The following is a 27,316-nucleotide window of genomic DNA, read 5'->3' as shown; positions in this document are numbered from 1 at the left end:
CCCCCACCCCCTCCCGGGGCCAGGCCAGCACCCTGCTGCAGAAGCCGGCATTCCTCAGGAGGCCCTGTTCCCCGCGACCCTCGCCGGCTCTCTCGCTGTGCCCGACCGCCGGGCTATCGACTGGCCAGGCCCATCTTTGGTCTTTAACCCCAAGCCGACTGCTCTCCCGGGTCAGTCACCCCAACTCCCGCAGGCCAGCAATCGGCGCCTGGGAGTGAGAAGGGAGTTCCTGACCCTTGCCAGGAAGCAGCACCTGCACCCGCACCGCTGCCTGCATTCCCAGATAGTCCCAGCTTCAGGTGTCCACCCCAGAGATCTGAGCCCTTGGAAGTTGAAGGTGGCAAGTCGCCTTCTGCCAACCTAGGCCAGGGACAGAGGGACCCGCCTCCGGGGGAAGGGTTAGGACTGACGCCACAGGGGTTCCCAGTTGTCCGAGTCGAATATTCCATGTGAAAGCTGGAACACCCTCTCCGGCCCTGCTCCCCACCACTTCCCAGGCAGGGAGCTGTGCCTCTTCTCCCCACTTCACGGTTCTGATCACTGGCCAGGTCAGGCCAAAGCAGGCTTCGGACACTGGAGGTGAGCCTCCCTACCCACGAAACTTCCGAGGTCCCCGCTCCACCCTGCCCACTCCTGGCTAGCATAGGTGAGCTCCTCCTGCCCTCACCCCCGTTCCAGTCCTGCAGCTGATGGGTGCCCCAGGCCGCAGCAGCCTGGGTAACTAAGAGTTTTGTGGGGCTGCTCTTAATGCATTGACTTTGGTGAAAGACCCAGCGCTCCAAACCTTGTCCCACTCTGCCTTCCTTCCTTCACACACAGAAAGAGTGAAATCCCTGGAGCTCTTCACTCCTCAGTCCTGAGCCCCCTTTCTCCCCTAAGCCTCAGGAAGTCACAGCTTTTAGGAACAGGATGTTGCAGCCTGGGGCTGGGGCCCCAGAATGAGGAATGTGAGCTGCAAGGGCACCTCCTTCTCCAGAGGTGACAGACTTCTTTTCTCCCCACTTTCAGTTACTCTGATGGACACAAGCAAGGCACAGGGAGAGCTGGGCTGGCTGCTGGATCCCCCAAAAGACGGGGTAAGTGTCAAGGGAGGGAAGGATCTTGGAAGACTCCTGAAGGCCAGTGGGAAATGGGGTGGAGAGGTGGGTGGAGGAACAGAGAAAAGAGCAGGAAAAACTGGAAGTGTCTCCTCAGGGAGGGGGAGAGGAGGCTGAGTCAGAGCCTCCTGAATGGGACAAGGGGTGGGGGGGTCAGACTTCACCCCAAGATGAACGCTTGAATGGCCTGGCTCCTCCAGTGAATACTTCGGAATATTGTGAATACAAGTTGATACTTGTGAGGGGGAGAGGAGCTCACATACCCAGGGAGAGAATGCACCATGCTGGGGACAGTTGAAGACTGAGACCAGTGCTTTGCTTGGGGAGGGACAGAAAAGGCAGAAAAGCATCCTCAATCTGAGATCCATTCATCCCAACGAAGTTGCATTGATAGGTTTCAGGGGCTGGGGAAACCCCATGAAAGTGTACTCTAAATTCTGTGTATGTAAGCGGGCATATATTTTTTTTCCTAGAGAGGCCAGCCAAAACTTTCATCAGATTCTTCAAAGGGTCTTTGACTCCTCCAAAGTTAAAAGCTGCTCCCCTAAACGTTTCTGAGCCCTTAGCTCATCCTCCACACCTCCTCAGGCTGACTCCATGCACACCATGCATTCCAGCTGTTTGAAAGTGTCAGAGCTTGTTCCAATTCCCTTCCTTCCTTGGATGTTCCTAAGACTCAGTGAACAGGTTGTGGGGTGAGTCCGAGACAGCATATTCAGACTCAAATGCAGAGAGCACCTCTGCATTTGTACGAAAAATCAAACTCAGCTTTTTCCTACCACACTCTCAACACAGATCACTTCGGTGACCTGTGGTCACCAAAATGCGTGGAGGGATTCCTCCTGCCTGCAGTGAGTTCTCTGGCAGATTCTTCACTGGACAGTAGCTGAGTGTCCTCTAATCTTATTCAGTTCTTACTCTATCTACCTGGAGATAGCCTCAGGTTGAGGGCTCAGCCCCACAAAACTGCCCCCCTCTAGACGCCAATCACAAGTAACAGGTTGTCCCCTATACTTCTGTTCCATCGGATGTAATCAGGTTTACCTGACCACCCTCCTCGGGTTCAATTAGTTTGCTAGGATGGCTCTCAGAACTCAGGGAAACATTGACTTACATTTACTGGCTTATGATAACGGATATTACAAATGATACCGTGAACACCAGATGGAATAGCTGCATGGGGTAAGGTATATGTGAAGGAGGAGAGCCACCCTGCAGCGACCTAATCATGTTTGGCTGTCCGGAAGCCCTCCAAACCCTGTCCCTCTGGGCTTTTATGGAGGCTTCATTACATAGGCGTGATTGATTAGATCATTGGTCCTTGGTTATCAGCTCAACCTTCAGCCTCTACTTTTCCTGCAAGTTGGGGGGTAGGGCTGAAAGTCCCAACTCCAATCACAAGGTTGCTTCTGCCACCCAGGCCTCCCCCACCCCAGTCTAGTTCCCATCCATGTAAGTCAGCTCATTAGCATATAAAAAGACATTTGTCGCTTTGGGGATTTTGAGCGTTTTAGGGGTTGTTTGCCAGGAAATGAGAACAAAGACCAAATATATATTTTACAATTCACAGCGCCCTTTCTGCCAGCAGCACAGCTGGCCACAGAACCACAGGGGGCTGCCTAAGTTACTGGAGCGTCTACAACTCTGGCTCTGGAACCCCTTCTCTCAGGGTTTCCTTCCTTACCCCAGGACTTGAGACTTCAATCCAGCTTCTGGGGTCAAGGTTACTTGCTTTCTTTCCCTCTGGGTCCTACAGTCCTGGCTCCGTTCTCTGTTCTCTGTTCTCCCACAGAGTAGCCTGTAATTAGAGCTAATAGACTAAACCATAGTGGATCCTCCAGGAGGGGCCGTTTGGAAGATCCAGCCCTATTAGATGACTTACCTCATAAACCAGCTAATCACCCACAGTGATAGCTGCAGGTCCATCTGCTGGCTCCCATGGGCCTTCCGTGGGCCGTTGACACCTCCACCCAAATAACTCTTCCCTAATTTGACTGGAATGGCAGCAAGGCCCCTTTCTCAGCTCAGACAAAACAGTCCTGCATGCTGGGAGGGCAAAGAGACAGCCAGCAGTCACACACTCCCACTATCTACCTTGTCCCCCTCCTTCTCCCCATCTTTTCAAAACACACACACACACACACACACATGCACATGCAGGCGTTCAGGTCCAGAATGCTCCCATGTGGCAGCCAGCAGCGCCCGAGTGATAAGCAAAAGGATCCTTACTGCTGACCCTGGACAGCTGGCTCTCGCCCATCTGTCACTGCTGGAACTGGGAGAGGGAAGTCACAGCTGGGAACATCTGCTTCTCCTGGCTCCAGCTGCAGCCGCGGCAATCTGGCTAATGAGCTGCACATTAACCACCCACCACCCTGTCCACCTGACCCCCGCCAGTGCCTTCTACTTGGGCTGTCCCAGCACAGCCTTCCTTAGGAGCAGACTCTTGGTGCCTTTTTCATTCCAGCTTCCTTACCTTTTAGATACCCCTTGCCCAATCCTTGAACACCCTAACATAATGTAGAAATATGTGCCTCATAGCAGCTTCTGTTTCTGCCCCACCTCACCCCAAATTTTTGATTAGTGATTTTTTTTTGCCTTTTCCCAGAGCTGAGGGTAGAGTGAGGGCCCCTGTATTATAATGGTGTAAAAACCTGGGGAAAGTGAACTTTCTAAGGACCTCAATCTATTCTGCATTAAATTATGGGGTTGCAACAAAAATATCAACAGAATACTTTATAGAATTTGAGAGCTTTTGAAAATTCATCTGGGCCGGGCGCTGTGGCTCAAGCCTGTAATCCCAGCACTTTGGGAGGCTGAGACAGGCGGATCACGAGGTCAGGAGATCAAGACCATCCTGGCTAATATGGTGAAACCCTGTCTCTACTAAAAAATACAAAAAACTAGCCGGGCGACGAGGCGGGCGCCTGTAGTCCCAGCTACTCGGGAGGCTGAGGCAGGAGAATGGCGTGAACCTGGGAGGCGGAGCTTGCAGTGAGCTGAGATCTGGCCACTGCACTCCAGTTTGGGTGGCAGAGCGAGACTCCGTCTCAAAAAAAAAAAAAAAAAGAAAAAAGAAAATTCATCTGACAGAGGAAATACTTAAGAATGGTTGAGGGCCGGGCGCAGTGGCTCAAGCCTGTAATCCCAGCGCTTTGGGAGGCCGAGACGGGCAGATCACAAGGTCAGGAAATCGAGACCATCCTGGCTAACCCGGTGAAACCCCGTCTCTACTAAAAAATACAAAAAACTAGCCGGGCGAGGTGGCGGGCACCTGTAGTCCCAGCTACTCGGGAGGCTGAGGCAGGAGAATGGCGTGAACCCAAAAGGCGGAGCTTGCAGTGAGCTGAGATCTGGCCACTGCACTCCAGTTTGGGCGACAGAGCGAGACTCAGTCTCAAAAAAAAAAGAATGGTTGAGAAGAGTTTTTGAAGAATGAAATGTGAGACTTGTCTGACAAGCAGATATCAGAACCATCAGCTATAACTAAAACATATGGCTTGCACAAGGTCACTCAGGTTAATGGGACAGAATAGAAAGTCCAAAAACAAGCCAACATATATGAGATTTTAGTATGTGATAGCATTGGAATTGCAAATCAATATGGAAAGTAACAACTAGTCAATAAACTGATAGTTAAATATGCATCATTTTTTAATAAAAATACAAAGATATATCTCTCCATTATACACAAAATTCATTCTAAGAAAGCTAAAATCTAAACCTAAAAGCCAACCTACACAAATTTTAGGAGAAAACATAGATCATTATAATCTTGAGATAGGAAAACTTCCCAAGTAAAATATACAACCCAGAAATCATGAAGGGAAATACTGTAGATGTGATTATGGAAGAAATTTAGAATGTATGTCCACATCAAAACATCATTAGCAAAGCTAACTGGTATGGCAGACAGGGAGAAAATATTAGCAACATACATTTGAAGGAAATGATTAATGTCTATAATATGTTTAAAAAAAACTCATCCAAATGAATAATCAAAAGACAATAGAATGTCATGCAAAGGTTATAGACAGATAATTGCATAAACATGCCAATAGCCAATGAACAAAAGAGAAATATACAACTTCCTCCTCTAAGAAATGTAAATTAAAATGCTAAGAAGCTGTGTTTTGACCCTAGGATTGGCAGAAAGCAAAAAGGTTATTAATATTCTTTGTTGATGAAGTTTTGAGAAAATGAGCCCTCTTGTGTTGCTGGTGGAAGTGTAAATTGATAAACCTTTTTTGGAAGACAATTTGACAGTATCTTGTAAAACTTGTAGTATGTCTACCCTTTGATATGGCAGTTCCATGGAAATCTTACCTCAATCTGTACATGATTTCTTTAAAAAGAAAAAAAAAACTAGAAGATGTCTAAATGTCCAACAATAGGTGAATGACTAAATAAATTATGGCCTTCTCTACAATGGAGTATTACTTATCGTTTGCTAAAGAAAAAAAAAGTAAGACAGCTCTACATACACTTTTGTGGCTGTCTTTCAAAGACTTTTTTGAGAGGTAGTCTCGCTTTGTCGCCCATGCTGGAGTACAGTGGCAAGATCTTGACTCACTGCAACCTCCGCCTCCTGGGTTCAAGCGATTCTCCTGCCTCAGCCTCCCAAGTAGCTGGGATTACAGGCAGGTGCCACCATACCCGGGTAATTTTTTTGTATTTTTAGTAGAGACGGGGGGTTTCACCCTGTTGGCCAGGCTGGTCTTGAATTCCTGACCTCAGGGAATCTGCCTGCCTCGGCCTCCCAAAGTGCTAGGATTACAGGCGTGAGCCACCACTCCTGGCCCTCAAATACTTATTATTTGTGAAAACAGAAAGTAGGTTACAAAATAACACTTGTATGATCCCGTGTTGAAAGCAAAACTCAGAAACATTCAAGCAGTTCTCTGGAAGCATTGAAAATGGTTTGGAAAGTTTTGCTAAAAATTGTTGAGAGTGGCTTCCTCTGAGAATGAGAGTGGGAGGATGAGGGTAAGGGAATTAAACTTTATTCTGTGTAAGTCTTTACTTTTTGACTTCTCACAATAAGCACACAGAGGTATAATGATTAAGAGCATGAATTCTGGAGCCCAGAATGCCTGGCTTATTTTCCAGTTCTGCCTCTCCTAGCTGAGTACCTTGGCAAGTCACTCGACCTCCCTGTGCCTCAGTTTCCTCGTGAAAAGTGTTTAAACTGGTGACTGGGCCACAGTAAGCACTATGTTACTGCTAGCCATTAATATTACTAAGTTTAAAAGTTCTTTTCAGATAGAAGAAGCTAACAGCCTGGCCAACATGGCAAAACCTTGTCTCTACTAAAAATACAAAAAATTAGCTGGGAATGGTGGTGCATGCCTGTAATCCCAAGTACTCAGGAGCTTGAGGTGGGAGAATCACTTGAACCTGAGTGGCGGAGGTTACAGTGAGCCAAGATTGTGCCACTGCACTCCAGCCTGGGCGACAGAGCGAGACCTTTGCCTCAAACAAACAAACAAAAAGTTAAGGGGAGTAAACTAGATAGTATCAAGAAGTCCAGCCAAATCTGTCAATTGTTGATTTTGATGATGGCTATAATTGAAATATTGGAGAGGGTGAGAATCCCCTTACAGTTCTGTGCTTGTTCTTACCCTCCAAATCTAAGGGGTTTTAATAATTAAAAATAAATCTTGGCCTGCATGTGGTAGCTCACACACTTTGGGAGGCCAAGCAGGAGGATCATCTGAGTCCTGGTGTTTGAGATCAGCCTGGACAACATAGTAAGACCTCATCTCTACTTAAAAAAAAAAAAAAAAAAAAATAGCCCAGTGTGTTGGCAGGCACCTGTAGTCCCAGCTGCTTGGGAGACTGAGCCCAGGAGTCTGACGCTATAGTGAGCTTTGATTATACCACTGCGCGGCCGACAGAACGAGACCCTGTCTCTGAAAAACAAAAAAACTCATCAATATGCTCTTGAACAAACAGAAGGGTTTTGTAAATGAGCTTTGCCTTGTGGGTACCTGACAGCTCTGCTGATGAAATAAGGGACCAGACTAACTGAAGGGACCAGGATCAAGTGGGGATGTTAAGGGACTCTTGTCTTACCCATCTTATAATCAAATAAATCCCCAACCCTAACCACTCAGTCTACTGTCCTGGAGCTGAGGGGTGGGGAGAGGCAGGACAAGTAGCATAAACCTGAGGGGCTCTGACACAGCTGCTTCTCCATCAGCTCTAAAAACCAAGGGTTTCGGGAGCAGGCAATGATCTGGTCCCTGACTCTGATTCCCTCCTTGCAGTGGAGTGAACGGCAACAGATACTGAATGGGACACCCCTGTACATGTACCAGGACTGCCCAGTGCAAGGACGCAGAGACACTGACCACTGGCTTCGCTCCAACTGGATCTACCGCGGGGAGGAGGCTTCCCGGGTCCACGTGGAGCTGCAGTTCACCTTGCGGGACTGCAAGAGTTTCCCTGGGGGAGCCGGGCCTCTGGGCTGCAAGGAGACCTTCAACCTTCTGTACATGGAGAGTGACCAGGATGTGGGCATTCAGCTCCGACGGCCCTTGTTCCAGAAGGTGCTGCTTCCCTCCATGCCATCTGGGTCCTGGTGCAGATCCCTGCCAGGCTCCTTATTGGGTGCCAGAGAAGGTTGCAGAGACAGGAAGAGGGTGCAGAGGTAGAATCATGAAAAGCATTTGGCACTTGAGGCCTGGGCATGGCAGCTTGTGCCTGTAATTCCAGTGCTTTGGGAAACCGATGTGGGAAGATCACTTGAGGCCAGGAGCTTGAGACCAGCCTGGGCAACATGGCAAAACTTCATCTCTGCAAAAAATTAAAAATCACCTGGGCATGGTGGTCCATACCTGTAGTTCCAGCTACTCAGGAGACTGAGGCAGGAGGATCACTTGAACCCAGGAGTTTGAGGCTGCAGTGATCTGCCACTGCACTCCAGCCTGGGCAACAGAGCAAGATCCTGTCTCTAAAGAAACAAAGAACAATGTGGCATTGGAAATCAGAAGGGCTGAATTTGAGTACCTTCTCTGCTGTGCCCTGACTTCGGGGATGTCATTTAACCTCTCCAGCTTTTGTTGCCTAGTCAAAAAATAGTGACAATAATAGGGCTAGCTATATCTATTTTATAGGCTTTTATAAGCATCCACTGAGATCACAGGATGCCATGGTGGAGGGGGGAAGTGTAGCACAGAGTTATTCAGAGTTTTCCTATCGATACCCGTGATGTTCATAAGCAACCAACTCCCTTAGTATCACTGGAGTCATGTAGCAAGACAATTCCCTGCAGGCTAGTCCTCTCTAACACATCTCTTTCTTTCCTACTCAAAAAACATCCTGGGATGCAGAAGAGGAAGGAGCATTTTATGATATCATGTGCTCTTGTTTCTTTCCAAAGAGAAAATGTTGTAAAATTTGTTACTAGTAAGACATTGATAATGACATGCTCTATAACTGATCGTGTTATTGGCACTGGGTTTAGGGAATGCCTCTGAATAGTAGAAATGTTATGGACTGTAGAGTCCCAGTGCCTAGATTCCGGTCCTAGCCCCATGATGTGGTTGCTATGTGATCTTATACAAGGTCTTTAACTTCTATTAGCCTTGGTTTCCTCATCTATTAAATAGAGACAATGAGCCATCCTGCCTCATAAGAGAATTGCATGAGCTAAATAGCATAATGCACATAACTGCTTAGCCTGGCACCTCACACATACAAAGCTCATTGTTCATGGTTGTGTAAAGTATTAAGCAATTGTTTCTGTTATGTGGGAAAGAAGCAGGACTTTGCCATTGTTCCCCTTTCTTCCCCACCCTCTACCCAGGTAACCACGGTGGCTGCAGACCAGAGCTTCACCATTCGAGACCTCGCATCTGGCTCCATGAAGCTGAATGTGGAGCGCTGCTCCCTGGGCCACCTGACCCGCCGTGGCCTCTACCTCGCTTTCCACAACCCAGGTGCCTGTGTGGCCCTGGTGTCTGTCCGGGTCTTCTACCAGCGCTGTCCTGAGACCCTGAATGGCTTGGCCCAGTTCCCTGACACTCTGCCTGGCCCTGCTGGGTTGGTGGAAGTGGCAGGGACCTGCTTGCCCCACGCGCAGGCCAGCCCCAGGCCCTCAGGTGCACCCCGCATGCACTGCAGCCCTGATGGCGAGTGGCTAGTGCCTGTAGGACGGTGCCACTGTGAGCCTGGCTATGAGGAAGGTGGCAGTGGCAAGGGATGTGTTGGTAAGAATGGAGGCGGTGAGAACCTGAGGAACCACTCGGGAGGATTGCAGGAGTACCCCGGCAGAGAAGGAGGCCAGTGCTCTGCCTCAGTGGGTTTTTAACCTGAGTGTCCCAGAGCAGCAGACACACACATGCAGAGATGTTTCCAGTAGAAGGGATTGGGGCAGGAAGGGGTGGTGGTGTTCTGCCTGTAAAAACATTTACAGAACCACTGCTCTGCTGCGTTCTCTCTCCAGCCTGCCCTAGCGGCTCCTACCGGACAGACATGGACACACCCCATTGTCTCACATGCCCCCAGCACAGCACAGCTGAGTCTGAGGGGGCCACCATCTGTACCTGTGAGAGCGGCCATTACAGAGCTCCCGGGGAGGGTCCCCAGGTGGCATGCACACGTGAGTCCAGGCGGTGGGGCGTGACCATCTGGAGGGAGGGGCTGGATCTTTGCTGAGATTTTGTCAGGGTTGGATTTTTCCAGAGTTTGTCAGATATTGGAGATGGTCCAGGGTGTCAGGCACTTTTAGCCCCTGCCCTGGCACCCTGCTCTCCCTAGAAGAATGCAGAGATGTAGTCAAACCCAGTAGAAATCAAATCTCCTTAGGAGGACTTCAGAGGACATCGAGGATTGGGTGGTGGTGGAGGCCGGGGATCAGCAGCTCGGGTGACAGCGCGGTTGGCTTCTACTGATGGCTCCTCTTCTCCCACAGGTCCCCCCTCGGCCCCCCAAAACCTGAGCTCCTCGGCATCAGGGACTCAGCTCTCCCTGCGTTGGGAACCCCCAGCAGATATGGGGGGACGCCAGGATGTCAGATACAGTGTGAGCTGTTCCCAGTGTCAGGGCACAGCACAGGACGGGGGGCCCTGCCAGCCCTGTGGGGTAGGCGTGCACTTCTCGCCAGGGGCCCGGGGGCTCACCACATCTGCGGTGCATGTCAGTGGCCTTGAACCTTACGCCAACTACACCTTTAACGTGGAAGCCCAAAATGGAGTGTCAGGGCTGGGCAGCTCTGGCCATGCCAGCACCTCAGTCAGCATCAGCATGGGGCATGCAGGTGAGAGGCTGAGAGGGGCTGGGACAGGGACCTGGCTTAAGGAGGGCTTAAGACCACAGGGACAAATTGGTGGGCAAGAAGCCATAGGAAATTTACTAAGGTTATTTCCTTTTTCCTTACATATCCAACCTTATCCCTCCGGACCCCCAGAGTCACTGTCGGGCCTGTCTCTGAGACTGGTGAAGAAAGAACCGAGGCAACTAGAGCTGACCTGGGCGGGGTCCCGGCCCCGAAGCCCTGGGGGGAACCTGAGCTATGAGCTGCACGTGCTGAACCAGGTCAGGATGCTACTGAGAGACGGTCTTCGGTGTCCGTGCCCGGGCACACCCCAACATTCCTAGCCTGGGGTGTGGGGTGGGAGGAATCCACCCGAAGTCCACTGTGTGGCTTTCTCAGGACAAAAGGCTGTGAAGAACCCTGTCTTAACCATTCTGCTCTCCAGCCCCTCCCCATGTGCTCTGATGCTGTCCATCACATCCACCCGGCTCTGGTTCAACACTGCCCGCTTAATGCAACTCCAACCCACAGGACGAAGAACGGTACCAAATGGTTCTAGAACCCAGGGTCTTGCTGACAGAGCTGCAGCCCGACACCACATACATCGTCAGAGTCCGAATGCTGACCCCACTGGGTCCTGGCCCTTTCTCCCCTGATCATGAATTTCGGACCAGCCCACCAGGTGGGGTATCTTGTGTTCTGCCCCAACACACATACACCTGTTGCCCCACTGAGGCAACTCAGCTCCTGTTCCACGTAGCGACCCTTCCTCTTCCTCTACACACATGCACACACATTCCCTTCTTCCGGGGGTAGGGGACAGGCACCGATCTGATGCACACTGAAAGATCTGACCCTAGGTGTACCCAGGGCCCTGTCCTTTAACCCCCCTCATTTCTAGGGACTGTGAGTCCCAACACTTCCTCACCTCTTTGTGCCTACAGTGTCCAGGGGCCTGTCTGGAGGAGAGATCGTAGCTGTCATCTTTGGGCTGCTGCTTGGTGCAGCCTTGCTGCTGGGGATTCTCGTTTTCCGGTCCAGGTGCCAGCTCCTGCCCCCTCCCCAACCACCAGCCCTGGGTCAGAAGCCCCTGACTGCAGCCCCAACCACCCTCCCATCCCCTAGTACCAAAGCTCAGTGAGTCCTCACACCCATCCTGCACTCCCACCCCATTTCTGTGGAAGATTCAGCCAGAGTCCCTCAGACCCCTGAGGTGGTCCTGGGGCCCTGAAGGAGCTGGTCCCCAACCCCCGCAGGAGAGCCCAGCGGCAGAGGCAGCAGAGGCAGCGTGACCGTGCCACCGATGTGGATCGAGGTGAGCCGGGTGCACCTGCGTATGTCCCCACATGCGTGTGCACACCTGTGTGTGTGTGTCTGTGTGTGTGTGTTGGGAGGTGCTGCTGGGAAGGGATCAAGGGACATAGTTGCTAGGCCAACTCTGGGGGGACATGTGGGGTTTGTTGTCCCCAGAGCTCTTGTGTTTTGCTACCTAATTAACTTTGGTTAATTAACTTTGTACTGATGGCCCCCCAGTGGCTCTCATGCAATTATCCGTTAGTGTCCGTTCGCTGCTGGTGCCGCTGTCTTGTCACCTTGGGCTCTGGACAGCCCTCCCCATCCTGGGGGCCAGGCCTGTGGGCCGAGGCCAGGTGGGAGGAGGATTGATGTCCTCAGAGGCTTGTGAGCTTCCTGCTTGTCACCTCATTAGGTGACCCACAAAGGGGAGAGTGAGTGGTCCATCTGGGCAACCGGGGTGGGAGCCAGGCATGGCTCTGTCTGGGAATGTGAACGAGGTGCGACTGACCAGAGTGGTGTGGGGACTGGCCGCTGAGAAGATTGGGCAACTCAGGCAGCAAATATGCTCTTTGGGTTTGGATCCTGGCCACTGCCCTGGACCTTGTGGAGTGAGGACAGCAGAGCTTGGAGCATAGACAGGGAGAAGAAAGGCTTAGTTGCTAAATGGAGACTTTCTCCCACCTCAGCCCAAACAGGAGTCACCTTGGGAAACAGGGAGGTGTGGAGAAGTGTGTGGTCCGCTGCTGGGCCTTCTCCTGATCCCCATACTCCTGAGCCCTGATGTTGGTACTCCCCAACCCCCCGTTCTGCCCATAGAGGACAAGCTGTGGCTGAAGCCCTATGTGGACCTCCAGGCATATGAAGACCCTGCACAGGGAGCCTTGGACTTTACCCAGGAGCTCGATCCAGCATGGCTGATGGTGGACACTGTCACAGGAGAAGGTGAGTCCCGCCGTGCACCGCAGCAGGACCCCCCGGGGGGCAGCACAGAGCCACCAGCAGGCCCCTTCCTTCCAGCGCTTCTCTGGGGAGCCCAGCTGGCTTCTCTGGTCCAAGAGTTACCAGATGGACTCACTCTCTGCTCTGCTTTGTATCCTCTTTGAACCACTGTGTTCTTGTTAAAAACCCCTCATCAGGTGCCCTGGAGCAACCCCTGTCTCCTACACACTTGCTTCTGTGGTTTTGGAGTTTCTGATAAAGGGCATTGAACACATTGTTTCATCCACATAAGTGTTGCTGTGCTGAGGGCCCAGATGTTCTCTGATAATGCCCAAATGTAGGAGCCATTCCCTCCCTAGCCTGGCATTCCACCCCATCAGAGGCCCAGTGTCCTTGGGCTGCCCTGATCCCTTGGGTCACCAGAGGAAATGGGTCTCGGTGGAGAACAAAGCTTGGTGGTGTCCTTGCCAATTGTGCAGCTGAGCCAGGCGAGCTGGGACCAGAGGAGCTCACAGAAGAGAGGCGGCCATAGCCAGCGTCCCTGCCACTTGGGTACTAGCCCCAGACTGGCTTGCTCTTCATGAGCACGGCCTAGTCCCGCTCCACAGGGTTCATTCACCCTTCGGTTACCAAGCGTCTATTGTGAGCCAAGAATTGTGCAAACACTGGGGGACAGTGGTGAACAGGTCACAGCATTGCACTCCAGCTCCAGACTCTGACCTTCCCCAGGAAGGACAGCCCACGCCCTGTCCCAGGAAGGGCACCCCATGCTTCTGATTCTCCAGAAAAGAAAAGGGCCGGAGGACTGGAGGAGTTGCTGCCCATCCCCTGGAGGAGCCCTGCAGTGCATCGGGCCACAGCCTATTTTCTTTCTACCCAGGAGAGTTTGGGGAAGTCTATCGAGGGACCCTGAGGCTCCCCAGCCAGGACTGCAAGACTGTGGCCATTAAGACCTTAAAAGACACATCCCCAGGTGGCCAGTGGTGGAACTTCCTTCGAGAGGCAACTATCATGGGCCAGTTTAGCCACCCGCACATTCTGCATCTGGAAGGCGTCGTCACAAAGAGTATGAGGAGCGCTCTCCCTCAGCTGGGGGTGGGAAATGCAGGAAGGAGGGGCGAAACCACTGGAAGTGGAGGGAGGATGTGCGGCCAGGGGCAGGAAGCCTGCTTCTGAGTGTGATACGTGTGTCTGTGTCTCAGGAAAGCCGATCATGATCATCACAGAATTTATGGAGAATGGAGCCCTGGATGCTTTCCTGAGGGTGAGGAGGGCAGAGGACTAGCTGGGGAGGGGGATGCACCATGGTGCCCTGGGCACTGGGAGGAGACCCGGCCCATCCCGACTCACCCGCTCACCCTGCTACAGGAGCGGGAGGACCAGCTGGTCCCTGGGCAGCTAGTGGCCATGCTGCAGGGCATAGCATCTGGCATGAACTACCTCAGTAATCACAATTATGTCCACCGGGACCTGGCTGCCAGGAACATCTTGGTGAATCAAGACCTGTGCTGCAAGGTGTCTGACTTTGGCCTGACTCGCCTCCTGGATGACTTTGATGGCACATATGAAACTCAGGTGAGAGCCCGGTACAAACCCAGTGCACATTCACGTTGCCCCATAACATGCCATTCACACAGTCACGTGCATAAAGACTCAGCCAGGCGCAGTGGCTCACACCTGTAATCCCAGCACTTTGGAAGGCTGAGGTGGGTGGATCATGAGGTCAGGAGATCAAGACCAGCCTGGCCAACATGGTGAAAACCCGTCTCTACTAAAAATACAAAAAATCAGCCAGGCGTGGTGGCGCGCACCTGTAGTCCTAGCTACTCGGGAGGCTGAGGCCGGAGAATCACTTGAACCCAGGAGATGGAGGTTGCAGTGAACCGAGATCACGCCACTGCACAGCAGCCTAGCAACAGAGGGAGACTCTGTCTCAAAAATAAAAATAAAAATAAAATAAAATAAGCAAAAGACTCGTGCTCAGGTGGACACCATAACTTTCCGTCCCTGACCCATGTGCCTTCTTAGGGAGGAAAGATCCCTATCCGTTGGACAGCCCCTGAAGCCATTGCCCATAGGATCTTCACCACGGCCAGCGATGTGTGGAGCTTTGGGATTGTGATGTGGGAGGTGCTGAGCTTTGGGGACAAGCCTTATGGGGAGATGAGCAATCAGGAGGTGAGCCCAGAATATCCTTCCTCATCTCATCTCCAACTCACACCTCTTATTCCCTCCCAAGGTCCTCCCATGGCCTTTTCCTGCAAATGTCTTTATTTATTGATGACCCTTGGTTTTTCTGTACTCCTGGCTCCTCTGGTCCTTTACCTCATGCCCTGTTCTCTTTACTCCTCCCACCCTGATCCTCCCACTGTGATCCTCCCATCCTGCCTAAAATCTCCACTGCAATTATCTTGTGTGACCCTCGGTTTCTCATGGGCCTCCAGGTTAGCTTGCTACTCTAGAGCATCCTCCTGTCCTGCCATGCAGGTTATGAAGAGCATTGAGGATGGGTACCGGTTGCCCCCTCCTGTGGACTGCCCTGCCCCTCTGTATGAGCTCATGAAGAACTGCTGGGCATATGACCGTGCCCGCCGGCCACACTTCCAGAAGCTTCAGGCACATCTGGCGCAAGTGCTTGCCAACCCCCACTCCCTGCGGACCATTGCCAACTTTGACCCCAGGTAACCATGTCGGGGAAGGACTAGGGAACCCAGAAGCAGTGCTAGGAGAGTGGAAATGGGCATTCAGCCACATCCTCCGAGTGCTGGGCCTGGAGAGCTCTGGACCAAGTCCAGTGTATGAGGCAAGACCACAGACATGCCCTTGGAGAAGAGTCCAAGAGGTCAGCTTTAGATCACGCATATTTGCAGAAAATCAGTTACAGCTGGGCCCCGGTTCCCTCACTTCACCTGGGCTCGAGGTTGGGGGTCCCATCTTTTCCCTTCTCTGGCTGCTTCACCTAGGACCCTCCCGGAGTCATCCTTGCCAATCCCACTGCGTTGTACTGTGGCCCAGTCTTGGGATGCATCCTCTTCCCCATAGAAATATTTCTGCATGTGGAGGAAAGGGTCATCCATTCATGAAGTTTTGGAGGACTGACTGGTGCAAGCTGTTTGCTGGACATTGGAGATACAGCGGCACTTATGACCTGGTACCTGCTCCAGGGAGCTTGGGCAGCCAGGCTGGGGTAGGATAGGCAGGAGCAGCCTTGCAGGGTTTGGGAATGCTCCTGGATCACATGGCTAGTTTGTGGGGAGCTGAGGGCTGGTAGGTTGCAGATAGTGCAGGATGACTGCAGCATCATCTTTAGGAATAGCATCCATGAGGCTGGAGTGACAACCACAGTCAACACAAAGAGGACCAACCCTGTTGAGAAGTTTGGACTTTACCCTGAGTGCAGAGAACCAATTCTTTTTTTCTTTTTCCCCCCGAGATGGGGGTCTTGCTCTGTCACCCAAGCAGGAGTAACATGGCACAATCTCAGCTCACTGCAACCTCCACCTCCAGGGTTCAAGTGATTCTCCTGACTCAGCCTGAGTAGCTGGGATTACTGGCACATACCACCACGCCCGGCTAATTTTTGTACTTTCAGTAGAGACACGGTTTCACCATGTTGGCCAGGCTGGTCTTGAACTCCTGACCTCGTGATCCGCCCGCCTCAGCCTCCCAAAGTGCTGGGATTACAGGTGTGAGCCACCTGGCCTGGCCTAGAGAACGAATTCTTAAAAACTCTCCACAAGAGGGGACATGGTCAGAGTTGTATTTTACCAAAAATATGGCCTGAATGTAGAGAACGAACTGATAGGCAGGGGTAGGTGGGGCACTCAGGTCAGGGAGACAGGCAAGGCTGTACTTCAAGTGCTTTATTGGGTAGCCAGCGTGGCCAACTGACCTCTGTATCCAACCACCATATATAACCTTGTTTCTGGGAGAAAACATGCTCTAAGTTCCAACTTTTGAAACTATCTTTTGGAGCGCAACTCCCTCATACACTGGAGACTGCATGTGCTAATCTTTCTGGAATGCTGGATATTTTTTCCCCCAGCAGATTTACTTTCCTAATGGTTTTTGGCTCTGGTGAGCTTTAGTACAGGAACACTCATTGTATTGTGGGTGTCAGAGTGCAAGAATAACAGCCGAAGTTGAAGGTGGTGAGGAAGGACTGCTCCCAGAACTCAAGCAGCCACTATGAAAAAAGGCAGGACCACGCCCAGGTGCCAGGGCCTCTGTTCTACCTTCAGCTTCCTCTCAGACAGGAGACTTCCATGTCTTAACCGGCCCCTAGTCCGGTGCCCAGAACCGGCCACTCCAGCAGGAGACAGGCTGGTGATCCACTTCTGTTGGGGCTTCCAGGGCAGTCCTTTCCATAGGTCTGTCGACAGAGCAGGACTGTCAGCCAGTCCGCTGTTGTGAGCACACCAGGAAACGGGCCAGGAAATGGGCTCAGAGATAATGGTGGGGTCAATCCACAGTCTAGATGATCTCTGCGCCCAGACACCGAACTTCAGTGCTGGCCGCTGATGCTCAGAGGCCAAGGCCAACCAGATCAGCCCCTGTACCCCCGTGTCACTGACGAGCCCATGTCCCACAGGGTGACTCTTCGCCTGCCCAGCCTGAGCGGCTCAGATGGGATCCCGTATCGAAGCGTCTCTGAGTGGCTCGAGTCCATACGCATGAAACGCTACATCCTGCACTTCCACTCGGCTGGGCTGGACACCATGGAGTGTGTGCTGGAGCTGACCGCTGAGTAAGGAGCTGGGCTGTCTGGGCAAGGGAGGGCTGTGGGGGTGGAGCCTCCGTACTCATGCCCCCGCCCTTCCTTGCCCACAGGGACCTGACGCAGATGGGAATCACACTGCCCGGGCACCAGAAGCGCATTCTTTGCAGTATTCAGGGATTCAAGGACTGAGCCCTCCTCTCACCCCGCACCCAATCAGGGAGCAAGGAGCAAGGACGGGGCCAAGGTCGCTCATGGTCACTCCCTGCGCCCCTTCCCACAACCTGCCAGACTAGGCTCTCGGTGCTGCTCCTGCCCACTCTCAGGAGAACCCTGTTCTGCACCCCAGAAAACCTCTTTGTTTTAAAAGGGAGGTGGGGGTAGAAGTAAAAGGATGATCATGGGAGGGAGGTGAGGGGTTAATATATATACATACATACACATATATATTTTTGTAAATAAACAGGAACTGATTTTCTGCCTCCATCCCACCCACGAGGGCTGTAGGTACTACAAAAGAGCTGACTACTGAGAATTCTGGAAAACAAGATTTTTTTTTTTTTTTATTTGTAGCTATAGCTACAACCTGGCAGCACGGGGAGGGTGGGAATGTCCTGGAGGGTCAGGGCATCTCCCAAGCCTCCGCAAGCAGAGTACAAAGGCTGCTCCGGGGGCTGGCCGAGAGCGTGGGTGCAGCAGTGAAAGCAGCAGCACTAAACCTGATGCCCCCCTCAGGTGGGGTGTCTGGAGGACGGTGGGCAATCCCTGCAGGATGGGCGAGGGCTAGACCCCAGGGTGGGGACCCTGCCTTCCTAGGCCATCTTGGGCCCTGGGTCAGGGCACCTGGGATGCTAGAGTGGGGTCGGGAATGGGAGGGGCTAAACATCAAAACAATAACTGAGGTGAGGGCAGGTGGTCTCAGTGTGGGTGGTCCACGATGGGGCATGGACTGTGGTTTGAAGAGGGCCTGTCCTCACTCAGCTCTGGGCTCTAGCAGTGTGGCACTTCCGACAGAGCACGTGACCGTCCAGGGGGAAGCAGCCATTGTCATCTGCCTCAATCGAAAGGGGCTTCCCGCAGTCCTGGGAAGAAGGAAGGGTGAGGGGCACTGGACCAGAAGGCCCCTGCTCTGCTCCACCCTACCCCACCCCATGCAGCTCCATCGTGGAATTAGAAAGATGCTTCGTGGCTCACAGCTGGTGTCATCGCATTTTTCAGCCACACCCAACTCCCCATCCCTATCCTACTTCCAGTCACCCACTAGGACCTTCCTGCAGGAGGGCAAGCAGTGGGTAGAACTGCTTCCAAGGTGTTTGCTCCCCTGCCCACCACCGCCCTAATAAAAGAGAGGTTTGGGGGCCTCTTCCATCCTGGCTCACCTCCATTCAGAGACTTCTCTCAACTCCTGTCTCCCCATCCCCTACCACAGTAAAACACCATGCCCTTCCCTCCTATTGGCTTGTCCTGTTTCTTGGCTCATCCATGACTCAGAGTGACCTCAGAAGTCCCACAGTCCTGTTTCCTGCAGCGGCAGGAAGCATTCAGGCAGGGCAGCTGGGGTGCCACCATGAGCCACCCTCAAAATCACAGCCCTGTTTCCTGAATGCTGGTGCTTTCCACCAGCCAGTTAGGAAGCAGCATCTCCCGCCACCTCCTGGTCGGAACCAGCCCAAGGAGCCCAGAGGGATGGCTGACCTCACACTTGTAGCACTTCATGTGGAAGTTCTTGTCCAGGGCAACCACTCGCACAGTCTCATCTCGGCCAGGCTCAGGCATGATGGGCTCAGAGCAGACGGAGCACCTCGGGGCGTACTGCCTGAAGGGGCAGAAAGGGCCAGCAGTTAGCCAGGGCTTTCATCCCCTGTGTGCACACACATGAGCCAGGTTGTGCAGCAAGGAGGCAGACTTTTCTGCCCTGCATCTCTAGGTGGAGGAAGCTCACCAGAAGGGCCTAAGACTGAGCCACCATGACTGGCCCTCATCAAAGGGAATTTCCTGCCTCACCAGTCACTCTCCCAAAGCAAGGTAGCTTCCCACACACCTGCCACGGTGTTCTCCCCCGCTAGATCCTTACTGTCCCATTCACACTGCAGCTCCTGCAGAAAGCCAGCCCTGAGGTACCCCTCCCATCCGAGCCTGGTTCCCCGACCCTCACCTTCCCCCAATCCTCCCACCCCAACGCACGATGCCTCTGCCCTGACTGCCTGGCACTGTGGAGGGATACGAAGTTGGGGCCACCTCAGGTGGAATCCTAAAAGTGTCTACCCAAACACCCTGTCAGAGGTGGGGGTCAGATTCTGCACTGTTCCCACAGCTGCACTGAGGTTCTATGGGTCAGCCTGGGAAAGGAGTCACCTTCTAAACGATCTCCAGAAGCACTTTTAGAACCCAGCCTGTGTGAAATGAAGTCACTCCAGCAAACTTCACGAAATGCTGATATAGACACACAATAAGCTTCAGTGATCAAGGGCGAGGGAGGGACCAGCCAGCAGCAGGACTCGATGTCCAGGCCTAAGGCCCCTGGACAGCTACATCCAGGTGACTTGGTCCCTGCTGTCTACACACAGGACATGGGACCAGAAAGCAACACCAAGGGTTTGGGGCTGTCCTGAGGCTAGGATGACTACCAGACCAAGCGCGGCAGGAGCCCAGAAGGCAGATGGCAGGTCTCACTTGTGGTAGTCGGGGACACAGTGGGGCCGGTTGGCCTGGTCCACAATGAAGGAGGTGCCCTCCAGGGGGCGGGCACAGACCACGCAGGTGAAGCAGTGCGGGTGATAGGCCTTGCCCGTGGCCCTCAGCATGCGGTCAGTGATGGGCTCCCCGCAGGTGTTGCACTTCTCCAGGGTGTCCTGAGGAGGCAGCAGGAGGAGGTTGGCAGGGAACCGGCACCCCACAGCCAGCTTCCAGGGCCTGACTGCCCAGCACAGCCCAACTCACGGTGTAGCAGCCCTCGCAGTACGGCGCCCCCTCCAGGCTGTAGAACTGCTGGCCCTGGAGCTGCTGCGCGCACTGGTGGCAGGTGAAGCAGGCGATGTGGAACAGCTGCCCCAGAGCGCGGACGGCCGGCTGCGCCCGGGCCAGGGGTTGATGGCATCGACCGCAGAGTTCTGGGAAAGCCGGAGAAGACAGCAGTAAATAGAAGGAAGTATGTAGGGCTACGAGGTATCAGCCCGCTCGGATAGGGGGCAGGGTGGGGCTGTCCCGGTGAGGTGGGCTCACCGTTGACGGCCACGTTCTGCCTCTGAGGATGCTCCATGTCCTGCATTAGCTGCTGGGTCAGCTGCTCCAACTCCTCCACCTCCTTCAGAGTCAGGGGCCCTGGGGCCCCAGGGGAGCGCACCTGCAATCCCAACGCTTTCTTCACACCCTTGAGGGTTGCTGCCTCCAAGAATCCCCGCAGGCCAGCCTACCCGGCTTCTTCCGATGAGGACTTAGCTCCCAGCTCATGTCTCAGATGCTCAGGCTTGACCCTTGAAGCTTCTCCCTTGTCCCCCTACCCCCGCCATCCCCAGCACCACACAAATAACAGGGGAAGAGGACCTAAGCCTGGATCTCGTACAGCAAGACATTTCCACCCGCTTTGCCCAAACCCCCTGAGCAGTCACAGACAGGCCAGAATGACTGAGCAGACGGAGGCCACGCACACAGCAGCTCGGGTCACTGAAGCACCGGACACTCCAGGGCCACGCATCAACTCCACAGAGCATGCTCGGACATCGCCCCCACGGGACAGGGGCACGCAACAGCGTGCACACACGCGCACACACACCTACCCGGCCTGCCTGCTGCTGAGCAGCCCCTGTCAGCGTGGGGATACAACACAGGCAGGAATTGCAGGTTAAACCCACTGAGCTGTCTGCAAGAACCCAGCCCCACCCCCACAGAGAGACCCTGTCCCTCAAGTGAGGGACTTCTGGACTACCTTACTCAGGTCCCTCCCCAGCAGCCTCAGAGAAGGTCCAAAGGCCGTCCCCTAGGCCAGTCCAACCTTTCCATTTAGGGGATCCTGGGGACTGGGGTGGGGAGTAGATGAACAACAGTGCTGCTAGTAACCCTGAGAGGTAACCCTGAGAACTCCAGGAGGGGCTGTCTGACCTGCACCAGGACTGCCAGGAGACACGCCCACAGGAACAAGTGCACTGGGTAGGTCTTTTCTATGTCTGGAAAAGCCTACCCAGGATGGTGTCCCCATCACCGAGTGTTCTACCTGCAGATGCCTTCATTCCTGTAACACCTGGAACCTCCAAAGACCCCTGCTACCTCCTCCCATAGCCCCTCTCCCCTCAGCCCCGGCTTCAGTGCCCCACACCCTGACCCCTATCTGTACCCAGAGTTGCATCCTTTCTGCCCCGTGAAGCATGCGTCCATAGAAGTCCAACTCCCCAGATCTTAGCCATTTTCCCTTAAGATCCTGCCATCTCTTAACTGACTCGTTCCCTGGAACACTCACTTCAACTTTGTCTCCTCCAATCTTCCCTTCCTGGCATCTTGGGGACAGAGTGAAGGGCCTCAGTCAGTGCTTGCTCTCCAGTGCGATTCTAAATGCCCGGCTCCTCCTTCAGAAGCACAGAATCCTCACCTGCATCACCTCCCATGGGTATCCCCGTTCATCAGGACCCTCTATCCAGAACTGTCCCCTCTGCCAGCCTGCACCAATGCCACCGCTTCAAACCAAACTTCCCTCCAACTCGGTCATCGTCCATCATGGGACATCCTTGACCTCAGATTTACCTCCAAGTCCCCTGCCGGCCATGATCTGCCTCTCCTCTTCCCCACCCACACCTACTACGTGAACCCAGAAAAGCCTTAGTTCCCCCACCCGCAACCCACCCCTGGACTTTGTCCACCATGCCCCAGCCTGGTCCCTTGACCATGTACTTCTACAAGGCTCACTGTCCCTCCGGGCACCTGCAGCCACCCACAGCTATCCGGCCCAGTCTCTAACCCCAAGTCACACCACCACCCGCTTCCTGTTTCTGCTTCCAAGCTGCAAAAAGCAGTGGAGAGGTTGCTGAACACTGCAGAATGAGCTCACAACACTGCAGCGCCCACACGACCTCCAGCCCGGCCTTCCCCACAACAGCTGTTCTAGACCTCTCCATCTCCTTAGCCGCGACCCGCTTCACCCGCTTGCTGGCACCATGACCTCATCTCCCACATGGCTGAGGACATGGAAGCCAGCCAGCTTAAGCTCCCTCATCGTCCTTCCTATCCACACCGCAGCCACTCTGTCCTTGCTGTCTGGGATGCCTCTAGGGGGAAGGGGACATCACCAAGATCTCTTCCAAGGACCGAAGCAGCCTGCCCCTGCTCTCCCACAACACTCACCCTCCATCACCTGCTTCCCCGGGTTACACATGTACTCAAGCCCTTCTCCCCTAACTTGCAAACACCACATACACTACACCACAGACGCTCACACCCTCACACATACCCACACACCACTCACATACACACACACTTACACCACACACCACTCACACATATACCACACCACACACATTCACACTCACACATATACCATACCACACACACAAACACCACTCACATGCACACTCACATTCAGATATACCACACCAAGCCAGGCACGGTGGCTCACGCCTGTAATCCCAACACTTCAGGAGGCTGAGACGGGCAGATCACTTGAGGTCAGGAGTTCAAAACCAGCCTGGCCAACATGGTGAAACCCCGTCTCTACTAAGAATACAAAAATTAGCCAGGTGTAATGGCACGTGCCTGTAATCCCAGCTACTTGGGAGGCTGAGACAGGAGAATCGCTTGAGCCTGGGAGGCGGAGGTTGCAGTGAGCACGGGCGACAGCCTACACTCCGTCTCAAAAAAAAAAAAAAGGATATATCACACCACACACACCACTCACATACTCACATATATACACGTACACCACTTGTGTGTATATGTGTGAAAGTATGTATGTGCTCATTCACTTGTGCATACTTTCACACTTATATACACAATGAATGTATGTGCTCATTCACTTGTGCATACTTTCACACCTATATACACAATGACACACTATATACATCACACTGACACACCACTCACACATGCACACACCTTCGCTCACACATGCACACATACACTCATATACACACTTTCACACAATCACACCACACTCACGCCACTCATACATTCATGCTCACACATGCACATATACTCACATACACATACACCATACCCACACCCACACACTAACACACACACACACCAGCCACTCGTATATTCACATATGCATACACACACACACACACAACCACTCTCACATCACTGATACACAGTCCTTCCCTTAGTCCTTTTCCCTGCCAATCTTTAAGACCAGGCTACACCAGTAGCCCCACTTCTCACCACCCACTCTCTCCTCAACTCCTCACATCGCGTTCCCACCACAGGGCACAAACAGGCCATCCCAAGACCGGTGATGATTTCTTAACAGTCTAATCTCTAGCTTTGAGTCCTCACTCCCTCAAATACCCCGCTGAAGAGCTCAGCTCTCTTCTCCAAGTGCGCCCTGACTCTCCTCCTGACTCTTCTTACCACACCTCCCAGTCCCTGCTGTCTGTACTCCCTGGGAAGCTCCTCAGCCCGGACCCTGACCCTCCAGCGTCACAGTGTCACTGTGTCCCACTACCACGCTAGACATCTCTGGCCCTCTCCTGAAACCTGGCCCTGATTTTCTAACTGAATGACGGCCCCAGCTGAAAGTCCTCCTGGGGCCTGTTGCTCAATACGCTGACAGCTGGACCCCTCCTCTTCCTGTCCAAACCATTTCCCCTTCTGGACTTCTCTATTTTGTCAGCAATCTTGTCATCCGCCCACACCCCCAATCTCCAAATCGCCCTGAAGACTTTGTTTTTCCTCTTCCCCTCACCGTTGTCTTCCAGTTGCTTATCCCTGGCTAAGTCCTGGAGGCTGTGCCTTCCCAACAGCTCTGGCACACAGCTCTCACACGCGGGGCTTAATATTCATTGCAGCTAATATTACTAGTGCCCAAAAGTGAACTCACACCCATCACTGACCTCCCTTGAATACACATCTCTGCTGGTGAAACTTTCCAGAAAGCTTCCAAAAACACTGCTTTCACCAGCCCTCCTGACCCACCCCACACCTACTCAAAACTCCTGAATGCCTCTCCAGTGCTCAAGAGCTCCTTGGGCGAGCCACTTCACCTCCTACACCCTCCAGCCCCGCTTGCCGCTCCAAGTACAGCTCCATCATTTTCCCACAGGAACCTTCCACTTTCTGTTCTCCAAATATCCCTCTCCTCTCCGGATTCTTACATCCTGCCCATCCTTCGAAGCCTTTCCTAATTTGCCAGGCCCCAAGTGGACTCCCTGGTGAGTGCCTGTGACTCACAGGACTCTGCAAAGCTCACTGGTCCTTGGCATTTCTTCCTGTGCTGTGTCTGAGTGTATGTAGACATCCACACTATCAGTGGACTCTATGGATGCTTGGACTAGATGACCGTCAGGGTCATCGTCACCAGATATTGGACGATCTTATTTCCTGAACTAGAAGGCACGAACCATTTTGTAATTACAGCTTTTGTATTTTGAGCGTTCATGTGCTAGATACAGAACCCAACACTCTCTAGGTATTAGCTCACCTATGGAGTAGATAATGTTAAAGATTGAGAAACTGAGGCTCAGGGTTCACCTAACTTGCCCAGTCTAAGGACTTGGGAGCAGCCCAAACCAGGAATTCCATTCCAGGTCTATCTGACACCTGAAGGCTGAGCTTCTTGCAGAGATCTCTTCCCTCCCATGTCCTACCCTCCTGAGCACAGAGCACAGTGCCTGGCATGTGGTAGATGCTGGCTCAGCCAGTGTTTACCGGGGCTGACTCTTATCTCCAAGCCCTCAGGCAGAAAGAGTGCTCAGAGGAGCAGGGAGATTAACTCAAGACCCAAGAATGGGAAAAACCAAGGTGGGACTGGTGATCTCATCCCTCCCTTTAACTTTCTGGGGTAAAGGCACAAGGAAAGGTCCACCAGATCCTCCTAATTCAGAGCCTGTGCTCTCTGTGCCCTCCCAGCCAGGCCCCACCCAGCCCCACACCCAGCCAGGCCTCTCCTCCAGAAGAGCATTTTACCATTGTTCTACCAGGCTAACCTCAGAGGATGAAACTTCCTATCCCACCACCCCCATGTCCACCCTGACTCTCCAATCACCTTCATGCTTATGTTCTGGCTCCTGACTCCGCCCCACCCCAGCACCCCGGTCCCAAGCCTTGTCCTATCACCATCCCTTACCTGGCTTTGGTTCTGAGCCGGTGGGGGCACGGGGTGCTGCTTCTCCTGCACTCGGGGCTTCTCCCTCTGCTGAGCATAGGTGAAGCTGGGAGGTTGAGGGGAGCCTGTGCCAGCGGAATGAGCTTCGGGATGCCCCAATTTTTGATTTGGCTGTGACCCAGATCCACCTGGGGCTCCAGGACTGAACTTGGAAGCCACGGGAGTAAACTTAGGAGTCACTGGAGAAAACTTAGGGGCTGGAGCCGGAGATGAGGCTGGGGGACCTCGGGGCTGAGTGTTAGCCAAAGACACAGGCTGGGGCTGGGACTGGACATGGAGTTGGACCTGAGGCTTGGGCTGGGGCTGAACATGGAACTGTGTCTGGCTCTGAGCTGGAGCCGGAACCTGGGGCAGAGGCTGGGAGCTGGAAGGGGCCTTCCAAGGAGGCAGGGGTGCTGTGCCCCCAGCTGCAGGCTTAGTACTGGACTTGGAAATGAATGGAGTGGCCACTGGTGGGGGTACATATCCAGATGATACCTGCAAGGGGTGGGAGAGGGAAGAGAGATGCAGTCAGGAGGACACCATCCCCCATAGCTCTATCCCCAGTCTCTCTGGCCCTGGGCCCTGCTTTTCCTACTCTGCGGTCCCTTACCCGAGCTTTGAAAGGATCATTCTTGGTCATGTCATCCAGCAGTGAGGACAGAGAGTCGATCTCCAAATCAATACTGCTCACCTTCTCCCTGGGCTAGAGGATCAGAGGTCAGAGCACCTATTCCATGCCTCCATCCCCCCCACCCCCAAGGCAGAGGTGCAGGGGAGGTAAGAAAGGGCCCTCTCCTTGCCTTGGGGGTGTCCGGTACAGCCGCCCCTCCCAGGCCTCCATACCTGCGGTGGGGACGGTATGGGGGCCTCAGGCCCTCCCTCCTCCTCCAGAGGAGGCGGCGGGGAAGGGAAGATCTCCTCCTCCAGAGGCGCAGGGGGAAATGATTCCTCGATCGGGGGAGGGGGCGGCGGGAAGGCACCTCCCAGAGCACCCTCCGCATCGTCGCCATCCCCAGCGAGGGGAGGTGGAGGCAGGGGAAAGTCTGGGGTAGGAAGGAGAAAGACGTCGCCCGGGGTCCCTCTGCCCCTCACCCAAGCTCCCCTAGGTTTACCGCTCTAACCCCTAACCCAAGAACTCTCTCAGGGGTCCCAGAGCGTGTGGGGACGCAAAGGCGGGGCGCAGGGCGCCCTGGGAGTACCAGGTCAGGAAAGGCCGGGGGCACGGCCGAGGAGTGGTGCAGCTCCCGTTACACTTCGGAAAACGGACCCGGAGGGGAAGATTCGTGCCCCACATTCCCGCCTCCCACCCCCAAGCGGGGGACTTGGAACGGTCCCAGGAGCTCTGGCTCCCAGCCACGAACTCCACGATGAGGTAAGAACATCTGCTCGGGACAGGGTGGCTGCGCCCAGCCCCCTCGGCAACAACCTTTCCAGACATCCCCAGATTCCCGAAACCATTGCCCCCCACCCCAGCGCCCACTGGGGTCCAGCTCCCAAGCCCCGCCGCATACCTTCCGGGGGCGGCGGGGGAATCTCGCCCACCCGGCCCATCTGTGCGCGCTGGGCCCCGGGTGCCGGGGGAGGCTCACTGTCCCCGGGCCGGAAGGGATTCACTTTGGGCTTTGGGGCCACCACAGGGCCGAACTTCTTCTGCGGGGCGTAAAAAGCCGGAGCCGAGACCGAAACGGAGATCGCGGGAGACGGGCGGGGGGCCGCCA

At 53.8% G+C, this 27,316-nt stretch overlaps 2 protein-coding genes across 5 annotated transcripts; one reads left to right on the top strand and one right to left on the bottom strand.

Moving 5' to 3' along the window:
- Nucleotides 1-1,012: 1,012 nt before the first annotated feature.
- On the top strand, nt 1,013-17,833 carry EPHA1 (EPH receptor A1). 2 transcript variants are annotated; one of them, XM_011941384.1, is made up of 17 exons: nt 1,013-1,076; nt 7,367-7,648; nt 8,908-9,310; nt 9,547-9,702; nt 10,015-10,359; nt 10,510-10,637; nt 10,888-11,038; nt 11,301-11,397; nt 11,613-11,671; nt 12,469-12,594; nt 13,472-13,657; nt 13,794-13,855; nt 13,960-14,166; nt 14,620-14,769; nt 15,079-15,272; nt 17,183-17,338; nt 17,422-17,833. In XM_011941384.1, the coding sequence occupies exons 1-17, from the start codon at nt 1,017-1,019 to the stop codon at nt 17,498-17,500; spliced, it is 2,841 nt and encodes a 946-aa protein (XP_011796774.1). In that variant the 5' UTR covers nt 1,013-1,016; the 3' UTR covers nt 17,501-17,833. The 2 variants fall into 2 exon arrangements, with proteins under 2 accessions (XP_011796774.1, XP_011796775.1); XM_011941385.1 differs by lacking the exon at nt 13,960-14,166 and having other exon boundaries at nt 10,015-10,637.
- Nucleotides 17,834-17,843: 10 nt separating this feature from the next.
- Nucleotides 17,844-27,310, bottom strand: ZYX (zyxin). 3 transcript variants are annotated; one of them, XM_011941376.1, is made up of 9 exons: nt 27,110-27,310; nt 26,442-26,641; nt 26,209-26,301; nt 25,578-26,093; nt 20,531-20,651; nt 20,249-20,418; nt 19,982-20,160; nt 19,004-19,124; nt 17,844-18,390 (listed from the first exon to the last, which is right to left on the bottom strand). In XM_011941376.1, exons 1-9 carry the CDS (start codon nt 27,147-27,149, stop codon nt 18,286-18,288), a joined length of 1,545 nt encoding a protein of 514 aa, XP_011796766.1. In that variant the 5' UTR covers nt 27,150-27,310; the 3' UTR covers nt 17,844-18,285. The 3 variants fall into 3 exon arrangements, with proteins under 3 accessions (XP_011796766.1, XP_011796768.1, XP_011796767.1); XM_011941378.1 differs by lacking the exon at nt 27,110-27,310 and adding an exon at nt 26,798-26,982; XM_011941377.1 differs by lacking the exon at nt 26,209-26,301.
- Between the last annotated feature and the right edge of the window lie 6 nt (nt 27,311-27,316).

The sequence above is a fragment of the Colobus angolensis genome, unplaced genomic scaffold (assembly GCF_000951035.1).
Source record: "Colobus angolensis palliatus isolate OR3802 unplaced genomic scaffold, Cang.pa_1.0 Scaffold2, whole genome shotgun sequence".
NCBI classification, from domain to species: Eukaryota; Metazoa; Chordata; class Mammalia; order Primates; family Cercopithecidae; genus Colobus; species Colobus angolensis.
The sequence above is the reverse complement of the archived record's forward strand: the minus strand, read 5'-3'. Positions and strand labels throughout refer to the sequence as shown.